General features: G+C 39.8%; 1 protein-coding gene across 1 annotated transcript in view; it reads right to left on the reverse strand.

The window, feature by feature from the left end:
• Positions 1–12,188, reverse strand: part of TBCK (TBC1 domain containing kinase) — a 202,627-nt gene that overhangs the window by 126,711 nt on the left and 63,728 nt on the right. The window contains exons 13-19 of the mRNA XM_075286109.1: positions 10,129–10,178; positions 8,804–8,930; positions 7,781–7,879; positions 6,845–6,907; positions 4,559–4,685; positions 2,880–2,930; positions 543–626 (exon numbers count right to left, since the gene is read on the reverse strand). Coding sequence (XP_075142210.1) covers positions 543–626; positions 2,880–2,930; positions 4,559–4,685; positions 6,845–6,907; positions 7,781–7,879; positions 8,804–8,930; positions 10,129–10,178 — 601 coding nt within the window. The remainder of the gene's footprint in view (positions 1–542; positions 627–2,879; positions 2,931–4,558; positions 4,686–6,844; positions 6,908–7,780; positions 7,880–8,803; positions 8,931–10,128; positions 10,179–12,188) is intronic.

The raw sequence follows: 12,188 nt of genomic DNA on the forward strand, positions 1-12,188 counted from the left end.
TCTATACTAGTTTATAATCAAGTTTTTAATGGTTTTGGACAAATCTTTTAAGCATTCAGAGCAAACAGTTAGCATTTACAAAATTTCACATAGGCTGGCAATCTAAATTTTCACATGCTTTACTAGAACACACAGAAGTTAAAGGGAATACCCTGTTCAAGAACACTGGAGCCTTATCTCAGATTCATAGAATATACCAATATGCCACCTGAAATAGACCTCTGTCACTCATAACTGAATGTGATGTCCCATTAATCTCTCAATACCATTATTCCGAATACATGTAAACATTATTACTTATTTTCAGGTGCCTCGATGTGGTGCTGCTCATGTATATGATGCAATATGCCAATAGTCAAATAATATACAGACATAACAGATTCAGCTGTCTCTTGTGTGGCCAGTTTCTGTGCAAGGTATCCATAAAGGAGCATATGATGTTTGTGAGGTGAAGAATTCAGCCAGTCATGGGAAAACAAGGCATTGTATATTGAAAGCATGCTATATATTGTAGATTTCAATTAAAGCTGTAACCACCTTACCTTGAATTACATGAGAATTGTCTTTCAAAAAGAAATTGTACAGGTACTTTGGTATGAATGCAGACATACATGCATATGCCAGGGCTAGAAGAAAAGAGAAGAGTTCCTGCTTTAAATTTCATTTTCTGCAACGTGTACGCATAAAGGACTTTACAGCATAAACAGTACTAAGTACATATGACACGTTCCTGTCCTCTTCTGCCACATAAGGGTATGTAGTATTAATACAAGGCTAAACCCAAACACAAGAGAAAGCAACACCACATGTGTAAAAAGTCGTTTGCAATTAGTTATTAGGGCTAGTTCACATGGGGCAAAATGGTCAGGATTTTGACGCGGAATCCGCGTCAAAATCCTGCCGCCTCCCATTGAAATCATTGGGAGCCGGTCATTTCCTTTTTCTGCGAGAGGTATGTTTCTGTTCGCGGAAAAAAGAAGCAAGCTGCCCTTTCTTCAGGCGGATTCCGCGGCTGATTCAGCCGCAGCATCCGCCTCGCGACACCACCCTCTGTACTAGACCCATTCATTTGGGCCTAATCCGGAGCAGAAAGCCGCGGAACCCCATGTGAATTAGCCTTTAGTGCAACTTCAGAAATTTGGGCCACTGCAAGGGAATCGCTTGACATCATTATTCATGTCACTGGGATTCCCTGTGTAGGGGGTTTGGGGGCGGATGTTGAATAAAAGTGATCTGCACAGATGAAAAGAATCATCTAATAGATTGTAAACAAATCACTGTTACAACCATAGTGAAAAATAAATAAATATCATAAAATGAGAAAAATAGGAAAAACCTTATTTAAAAAATAAAAAAAAAGAGAAGTAAAATTAAGTAATTAAATAAATACAAAGCGCTCCATCCTCTAAAAAGAGAATACTAGTCTGAACTTTGTTTGGGACATCAAGGCCCAAAACAACCCCAGTCATAAAAGAGTTATAGAAATATATGAAATGCATTAATATGTTGACGTTGAAAACCCAAATAAAATAGCCATAGAAAACTTCAGAATACAAACAGCAGTATACTTTTCATCGTCAATAGCCTGTGATGCCAAATGGCATGGGTGGTGAATGACAGAGATAGACAAAGGAGTCGCAAGTTGCTATTAAATGAAGAAGATAAAGATACTTAGATTAGGCTTTCATCGTTCTAGGTTATAATGCTTTGTAGCTATGACTGCATGTTAAAGACATTCCTATGCTATAAACTACAAGAAAACTGGGATGAATCAACAAAGTATCCTTCTACATAAAACATGTGAATTCAACCATCAATCGTCATTTAAGTTAGTCACATTGTGATTTCAACAGTAGAAATGGAGATACAAAAAGTTTGTAAAGGATCCCTAATGTATTGTGGTGAAGATACTGCTTGTGTGGCCCAGTAATAGTAATCCATGACTGACTGCGCAGAAAGGTGATAATGGATGAGTATCCGTGTTATAAAAACAAGGCCTTCATCTCCATTATCTCAGCTTAGAACAATAGTGTTATGGTTGCTCTAGCTAGATCCATTTTTAACGTTCTTTAACACAGTGTTTTTGTTTTTATGCCATTTTTGTTTGGGTCTTTTTTTTAAGGTGTTCACCATGTGGTATAAATGACACTGTACATTTTCTATAGACATAGGTGTATGAAAACTTTTTTTGCAGCATGAGCTATACAAGCTGCAGTAACTTAGCACACCCACTACATAGCTCAAATGGCTAGGCCTAACCAGTGGAGAACCTGGAGCCACAGAACCTGCAGCAGGATCAAAAAATCTGCTGCTGATTTTGGGAAAGAATCCACCACAAAATTAGCAGCAGATTCTGCCATTAGAACAGGGCCACGCAAAGCTCCTGTCTTTATAACGGTTGGTTCATACTGAGGAACTTGACACTGAATTCGTGAGGCAGGAAATTTCTGGTTCAGGAATTGGAAGCAGATTTTGGAAGCTATTTTGATGCAGTTTTATATATATATCAGCTTAAAAGAATACTCAAAATCTGCCTTCTATTCATTTCAATAGGAGTTTCAGGCAGAATTTGATCAGGATACTTCTTTTTTTTCTGCTAGCTGAATAAAAACAGCTAGCAGAAAGGAATTTAGATTGTGAGCCCTACTTGGGACAGCATTGACAAAATCGGCAAAGTATATAAGTAAGCAAAATAAATAAGTAAGACTCCCTCCTATTCAAATGAATGCTAGGCAGATTTCAGGCAGAATTTGGAGCTTATTTTGAGGCAGAATCTAACTCAAAATCAGTTCCATATTCTTCCATGTGAACATATCCTTATTGATATATTATGAACTTAATCATAGTTGGAGTTATACTTTAATGTAAGAGACACTTACCTTCATTGTTAAAATTCAAATAGAGGAATGGTGCGCACAAAGAATCCAAACCTGACAATACAAAAGTATAAAACTTATGTAAACAAACACAAGTACAAAAACCACATACTGCAGCTCAATATCATACAATCTGGAAAATCTGATGCCATTTGTTTTTTATATGGAGCTGCAATATAATCTAGAATCTCAGAAGACTCTTCTGAGACTCTTCTTTCATTTTGAGTTGTATTTCTTGAAGTTCTCTCACCTTGCAAGTATAGGTAAAATTGACCCCAAAAAGGAAAAAAAATACTGGTGTAATAAAAATAGATATGATCCGTTTCCATGCTCTAATCAAAGGGTTTCCACTGATATTGAGGTAGTTCGCCAGCCCTATGAGAAATATAAACCTCCTATCTATAGTACATCAAGTCCAAGCTTTTTATATTGACTCGGAGAAACGAGAAAGGAAAAAAAATGCTGTGTTAGATGCAATTGCTTTCCTGGGGATTTGTCCAACTGTTCACAAAATGTAAAATAGAAGAAAGGAGGCAGCACACAATACTCCATTTCTCTTCAGAGAACATAGTGGAAGCCTGGTCTCCTTCAAGAAAATCTGGCCTGGAATTATAAACTGCACTGCTTGTATCAACGTGACTGAAGATGTTGTAGTAAATGGCCTTTAATAATATTTCAAGGTTATGTGCACTTTTACAACCAAAAGGGATGGACAAACTATACAGATAACTGGGCAATATTCAAAGGCCTAGAGTTTTATGGGGCTCGCAAACCATTTTCTTTGAATGCCTTCTTTCCAATGAAAACCTCAGTCCTGACCAGGAGCGGGGCTGGATGAGTGAATATCGGTGCTACCTACTGAATAATACAACCGGTAATAGAATAATGTGGGGCCATAAAAGGATACAATAATTCATGTGAGGCCACAAAAGGTGGCATTTATACGTTGTTAGTCACATAAATTGGGGCAACATGACATAAAGCCTTGTACTGTGTGGGGGCCATAACGGGGCAATGTACCATGTAGAGGCCATAAAAAGTGGCAATATATCATGCGGGACCAGAAAAGAGGGCAAAGTATTATATGGGGGCCATTAAAAATGACCAATGTACCATGTGGAGATCATAAAAAGGGACAACATACCATGTGGGGGCCATAAAACGGGGCCGTGTACCATTTGGTGGCCATAAAAAGGGACAATGTACTAAGTGGAGGCCATAAAAAGTGCCAATGAATCATGTGGGGGTGGGCATAAAATGGTGTAATGTACCATGTGGGGGCCAATACGAGGAACAATATATAGTGTGTGGGAGCCATAACAGGGGACAAAGTATTATGTGAAAGAAATAAGAAGGGCCAATATTTTAGGTAAGGGCCAATTAAGGAAGGGATATACAGTGTGTGTGTGTGGGGGGCAGTAATGGGGAATGTATGCTGCGGGGGTCAATAAAAGGGGACTTTATAATTTGTGGGGGTCAATAATGGGTGAAATTTTTTTTTACCTGCTTATGGGTAGGCAGTACTGTTAATGAGTGGTGTGGCCTGAAAATTTTGATTAAATGTCCCTCAGACATAAATGGCACAAACCGTGTGCTCTTGGACTCTGGAAGGAAACTGTTCTAAATTATTTACATTGACATGCTATACATTAATTTGAGGAAGCTATGTCAGCACAAGTTACCTTGCCAGTATACTAAGGTTGGATGTGATACCACCCATGCTTTTAAGACTCTTCGAAATTTTGCATGTCCTTCAGGTGATGATAGGAGCTCATCATATTGGTGACATCGAGGGATATCTACTTCAATCTGAAAAGCAGCGAGCAGAAAAAGCAAATTACAGAATATACTAAGCAAAAACAAAATTACATATATCTGACAGTATTTTCTAACTGGACAGCATGTAAATATAAAAACTAAATAAAGGTTTTTTTTATTTAATGGGTAACTATTGCTAGTCAGACGTTTTGACTGGAGAGATCCAATACCAAGATCCCCATCGATCGCTCAGTTGAGCACTATGCCCCTACGGCTGAGCTCAGCTTTGCTCTCTTCTGATCAGATACACAAGCAGAGCAGTGCACAGCATCACATACTTTCTATGGATCTATACACCAAACTGCCTCCTCGAGTCTTGGAGGAGAGCTGAGTAAAGCAGAACATACACAAAGGGGCACGCCACTTCTACTTCCCTTCTCTATTTTAGTGATTTGCACAGACGGGAATGTTAAATATGAGTATTGACAATACAGTTTTTCATAGTACTGAGTTATTAGGACATCCAGTTTTTAGAATACACATTTGTATGTACGTGTGAATTTACTGCAGTTATAAGTAGACTCTACATAATAATCCAATACAAAAAGGCTCTGACCCATTTTTATTTGCTTTTTTATAATAAAGTTGTGCCGGCGGATCAGTGAATGATGCTCTTCCTTCATCTGTCTACTAGAATACACTCTGCATAGCATTTATAGTATTCCGCTGCATTGGGAAAGGAATATGCAAATATCCTTGGTGAAAAAACTTACTCTAGCGCCACCTTTTGAAATTTAGCTCCCAATAAATCAATGGTTTCCTTCAAAACTTGTGGCATAATCTGAGAATAAAGCCAAGTCAGAATAACTTTTCCAAAAGAGAGACCCAGCGGCAGACAACTGTTTTGAGTTAATTGTCTTTTATCAGTACAAAGCAGGGTACAGGCTGGCTGAGTGAAAGGGTTACATGCATAGTCTAATAAGTCCATGTAAGATACAAAGTGGGTTCTTTTGAGGCTACGCCTCCTTAATGAGACATAGTACTCCATCTGACCTACCATCTAGGACCTCTCAACTAGCCCATAAGGACCCTAATTTGCACCTTCCAAAAAGTGCTACTAAAGCAGGTTCCTTTTATTTGCATATCTGTTCCCCAAAAGTCTTAGCAAGTCATGTTCCACTAACCTGCTCTAAACTAGCAGACAGGTGTCCATTGGGAGGGTGAAACTAGATTTACAAGCCGATGAGAAAAGCTTTCTACATAAGGTCTATCAGCAGACCTGTATTAGTATTGTAGCAGATCAAGGGGAAGATCATGGATGGAATATATGTGTCACCGAGAACTCTTGCTTCGGTGAAGTGATCCAGGTTTTACGAGTGACTACAGACCTGGTGGGGAGGTCAATCCTATATTCCTTTCAGGGGTTTTCCTTGTTACCTGCTACATATTCTAGTTATTGAACAGAGCAAGGGTGTGGTGTGCGAGTCTCTGGGACTAAGAGACTGGAAGGAGACCCTTGCCCTATATGTTCCCCATGCTGAACAAGCACCGGACAGAGTCTGCTACGGTGTCCCAACCAAGCTGGTGAGACCAACTGATTTATTCTGGACTTTTTGGTTGAAGTGAGGCGTTTTTGTTTGCCACATGTTTGACAACCTGCTGAAAGAAGATACTTACTTTTGTCCACTGTTTGGCCTGATACTGTGTTTCTGTCTATAAACACCGACTCTACTACTGATCTAGACCCCCACAATGCGTACACTTAAGGGCTCGTTCACATCTGCGGCCCGGCACTCCGTACTTAGGTTTCCGTTTCCTGCCTAAAACACAGGCAGGATACGGAAACCTGCAGGAGTCTCTCTCACCCATTCATTTGAATGGGTGAGAGAGATGTCTGGCCGTGCGCGGCGGTGAGCGTTTTAGGCTCTCCGCCGCGAAACCGGGTTTTATAATCCGGACACAGAGTCGGACATGCAGTACTCTGTGTCCAGATAAAAAAATCCGGTTTCGCGGCGGAGAGCCTAAAACGCTCACCGCCGCGCACGGCCAGACCCGGTCTATGGTTTCCGTCTTCTGGCATGCAGAAGACGGAAACCATAGAACGGAGACCCCAAACGCAGGTGTGAACCCAGCGTAAGTACCATTTTTTAGAAAATAGAACCTTGAGACCCCATTTAACCATATCAATACTGAAGAAAGATTATGATTACCTGACGGTCAGTAGGGATTGGTGTATCCTTATCTGTAGAATCATACTTTTCTTGGATTGCGCCCTTTAAAAGGAAACATGAAAAAAATGAAAACTGTTAAAGTATTATTGCTTATTAAGTAATATATTACATTGTAACTACAGAATAAAGAAAACACACCAGCTTGTACTGAACTCAGGTCAGCCAGGTAAGGCCATGCATATATTTCTGGTGGAAACAGTATTCATTTTTCTGCACCTCACCTTCTTTTGTAATTATTACATTGTGTTACCCCCGATATTGTGTTGTGAAAAATGCTACAGAATCCTACGGACTGATATATGTAAATTAAACAATGATACTGTTGCTTTGCAAACTGATACCTAGACCAAATGTGACTGCAGGTAGTACTGTATGTAAAATCGCTGGTGGACAATTTCTTAGATTTGGAGAAAAATAACTCTTATGCAAATTAGGTAGTTTGTGCACTGGAGGCGGGCCTACAGCCCTCTGGATTACTGCACTTACCACTCAGATCTCTGCTATCTCGTGCCCGCACCACCCCATGCAGTGAGAGTTGATCCTCCCAATTGTACATGAGCAGCACTCCCAATGTTAAAGGACAGCCCCCAGTGCACCAACTGTCTCAACTGAAATTTGTTTTGTCCAAATCTCTAAAAGGGACATAAACAATGTGCACTGCAACATGTGAATATTTTATTTATTCAGCTATTTATTTAGCTTACTTGTATTCCCAGTATGTCTTTGGAGTGGAGGTGGAAATCAGAGTACCTGGAGGAAACCCACGCAAATACAAGCAGAACATACAAACTCCTTGGTTGGCTTTGAACCTGGGACTCCAGTGCTGCAAGGCCACAGAGCCGACCACAGAGCCACCATGCTGCCCACAGATTTTTTTTATAAAAAACATGAAAAACAACCATATATGATACTCACTTCTACACCAAGGAGTGCTGCCCAGGTTAATCCTCTCAAAAGGGGTGGAATGTCCACTCTAGCTTCCTTCCAAACCAGATTCTTCTTGTATGGGTAAGCCTTAAAAACATTCACAAATGCAAAAATATTAAAAATGTTAATGTACCTAAATTTTAATAAAACCTTTGACATGTCAGTGTCATGACATAAGTCCAGTTCCCGATATCCTCACCAATCACTAAAACAAAGGGACATAAGCTCTTAGCTAAGCATTGTGCCCTTTCGGCTGTGATCAGCCTGGCTTGACCTGACATACATGTGGTGAATGGATTCACTATTGTAGGAAACTGTGTACCACAGGCTGGACTGGAGGAGATGCGAACAAAGCCATTTACAGTCAAAGGATCTCAGAGATCAGTAGCGGTCTTGGCATCTGGACCCAATTCAATAAAAATGTATGCTTTGTAAAAAGTTTTATGAAACAACACTGCAACTTTAAAAAATATACTTCAGGCAACACAAAGAAAGTCAATGTAACACTGGCCAGCAGGACCAATGTAACCTTCTGACAGCTGCATAATTTTTTATTTTTTATGTATTAAAAGGCCATGCCGGTAGTTGTGGTCCATAACTAAATTACCACAATAGAAACACACTTACAGTATGTGATCCATGACATACACAAATAACAAACACACATGAACTTGTAGATGGGGAGTAAATATACACAACAATTTTGTACATACAAATGGATGTACAGCTTAATAAAGATGTCAATATTCATACCCATACAAAAAGGTCTTGGCAATTTGTGAGCTAGGTAGTGACCATGAAGGGAAGACATATTGTTGGACTTCCTGTGACATTGGAAAACTCTACCGGCAGCCTCTCTTTGGCTGATAACAAGGAATAATAGGTCGCGTTCAACATTAAATATAGATAAGGTAGACTTTGGATTTAGTTCACTGTCAAACATTTAACTCCGATCTAAAGGTCTGTGAAAGAAGTCTGTTCAGACTAATACAACAATCCAAAAGTACTTACTTTAAGCAGCCTATCAAATAAGACAATCCGGTTGAGCTGATATTCCGTGTCTCTCTCTCTGATAATCAGAGGTAAGGTGGATGTAGAGAGCTCGCTGTTACTACCAGAATGAGGGACGTTTGACTGGCTGAAAAGTGATTAGAAAGACAAGAACAAATTACAAGCTTGTTATATACACATGCGTGCCCCATCTGCCACTGACAGCTTGTGTCTCACTGCCGCAGAACAGCAGTCCCTGCCATGCCCCGGCCGTGTCTGTACCATCTCGCTCTCTAGGGAGACGTTCATGAATCATTAATAAAGATGATCAGCGTGATATTACAATGTCACTGTTAACATTTTGCACTGCCAGTTATTTACATACAGTCAAAGCACCACTATGTATGTCAGGTGCCATAAACATCTCACTAATTTGATGAGCCCCGCGCTTACATAATACCCTTGGGAATAACGCCACAGCGAAAAAAATAAAACAGAATGCCATGAATGAAATTACAGTGCCACACTTAGAGGGAATGGATCATCAGAAAATGTCCCATTTCACACTAAAGGTTTTGTGCTAAACATATTATTAAGAATTGTGTGTTGCGGGGGGAGGGGAGTGTTTTACATTATTCATGTCAATTTGTATTTAAAAAAAAAAAAAAAAAATCTCTCCGTTTCCATTATGGTCAATAAGCCTAGTAATAGCCAGACACTTCCAGTTCTGTAGGAGTTTTCTTCGCTTTGGTCACCTTATTGTCTACACAGACAGGAATATAATCACAGATATCATCTATATATAGATAACACAGAGACCACTGGTCTAAACAGGTAGTAGCCACAGCTCATCTACTCCACTTCAATGTCCTCGGCACAGGAGCATGCCTACAGAACTCTCTCATGAACATCCCCAGACAATTGTGTCCATATTCCATGCAGCTACCGTAAAACAACTCTCAAAGGGCTAGTTCACACAGAGTTTTTTGGCAGCGGATTTTGAAGCAGAATCCGTCTCAAAATCCGCTGCCAAAAACGGCTCCCATTGACTTCAATGGGAGCCGCTCGCCCATTCTTGCTGCGGATTCCGCGGTTGAATCAGCTGCAACGTCCACAACATTCATTCGGGCCTACACAGGAGCAGGATGCCACGATGGAATACCGATGCTGCAAAGGTTTCCGTGACCTTTTCCTCCGTGTGAACATACCCTAAATGTAATCAGCAGCTCAGGTAATATGGCAATCACAAACATACAAAAACACAATTTATAATAAAAACAAAAAAACATAACACATAAAAGTCTACAAGCGGAAAATGAAAACTTCTTATATAAATCTATACTCACTCTTCTCCTAGGAGAGGATAATATGCTTCCCCAGGCACATCCTTCAGTCTCTAAAGGTTAAAAAATACATATCAGAATAGGCAAAGAATAAGCGTAAATATATATATATATATATATATATATATATATATATATATATATATATACACACTGTATATATGTTATTTATTTATTTTTTTGATCCATGGAGCAATCTGCTATAAAGGCCTGACGGACTATTAAATCTAAAATAAATGAATGGCAGTAGCTTGTTCCGTATCAATAGATTTTTTTTTTTTTTTGTGACTGATATCATTACTCATTATTACTAGTTTTGCATAGTTTCTCTCAGAGACTTGAGCCAGAGGTGTATGGATACCTGCCCTTGAGCATGTCCCCAATCTATCACGACCACCCATTTCTGAAAGGAGCTTTTGCTAAAATTAAAAAAAAAAACATTAAAAAAACCCCACAATGCTTAGCGACCTTGCTCCCGGGGCTACTCCTCAGTTGGTGCCATAGACCACTTGGACTTGGATTCTAGCTAGGGGAGTCTACAACTTTTTATTTTTAGTCTTGACCATTTATGTCTTTGAGGGGGCTACACTAGAGTCCTGGCTATGGTAACGTTTTTAGTTGTTTGGATCTCCTCTCAGATGTGTTTTATTGTTGTACTACTATATATGGAGATTTACATTTGCACTGCTGTAACCTCTTTTAGAGCTTGAATTAAGAGTTACGTTTAATAGTTCACTTTGTAATGGTGCCACTTTCAGGCAAAACACACTACCTGTATAAAAAGATCCATAAAATCCAGGAAAGTAGTGTATGTAACTCAAACAAAACAAGGTAAAACGGGTTTTTTACAGACTAAAAAGCCAACCACAGAAAGCGATTTTCGCAAGAATGAAGCATTTGTTTAAACTAAAGATTCTAAACCTTTTAAGAGCAAAGTGTAAATTGGTTGGTAATGGAGGATTTCTTTTACTTCTAGGACAAACTATTCTATGCAATCTTTTTGATTTCCTCTGGTTCAACTGGTCGTAAAGGAGTATTTTGTGAATTAAATATATACAAGATATTGTAAAAATAGGTGTTGTATGGTAGGGGCCACAAAGGACTAGAGGGAAATTAGAAGGACAGAGATGTTCGTGAATTAGTAGGTTCTCCTCATACTGGTTTATGGAAGTAACAAAAAAAATCCCTCTAGCTATACCTTCGGTTTTTTTAACAATAGTTTTTATCAAAATTTTAACCCCTTCCCGACATGCGCCGTAATAGTACGGCGCGTGTCGGGTCTGTAACTATGGCGACCGCCCGGGAGCCGGGCGGCCGTCATAGCCGCCGGGTGTCTACTGCTTTAAGCAGTAGACAACCGGCTCTGATGCCTCCGATCGGTCCCCCAGACCAATCGGAGGTATTAACCCCTCCGGCGCTGCTGTCAAAGGTGCCGGAGGCGCCATCTTCCCGGCGGCGCATGGGCGCTGCCATTTTGGCAAGGATCGCCGGCTCCTGGAGCATGCTCCAGGGCCGACCCCCCGTTGCCATGACAGCCGGGAGCCTTGTTAAGGGCTCCCAGCCAGTCTGCAAATTCTCTCTTTTGCAGGCTGGTGTATACAGCCTGCAAAAGAGATGATGATTTTTTGCAATGCATTGCAATGCATTAGCATTGTAATGCATTGCATTAGTGATCAGACCCCCTGGGGTTCAACACCCCTAGGGGGTCTAATAAATGCAAAAAAAAAATAAAAAAAAAAAAGTAAAAAAAAAAAAAAAAAATATAAAAAGTATTAAAAGTTCAAATCACCCCCCTTTCCCTAGAACACATATAAAAGTAGTTAAAAACTGTGAAACATATACATGTTAGGTATCCCCGCGTCCGAAATCGCCCGCTCTACAAATCTATAAAAATATTTTTCCTGTTCGGTAAACGCCGTAGCAGGAAAAATAGTCAAAAGTGCCAAACCGCCGTTTTTTCACTGTTTTAATTCTGATAAAAATTAGAATAAAAAGTGATCAAAGCAATAACATTTCCCAAAAATGGTAGAACTAAAAAGTACACCCGGCCCCGCAAAAAAAGA

The sequence above is a fragment of the Leptodactylus fuscus genome, chromosome 1 (genome assembly GCF_031893055.1).
Source record: "Leptodactylus fuscus isolate aLepFus1 chromosome 1, aLepFus1.hap2, whole genome shotgun sequence".
Taxonomy (NCBI): Eukaryota; Metazoa; Chordata; class Amphibia; order Anura; family Leptodactylidae; genus Leptodactylus; species Leptodactylus fuscus.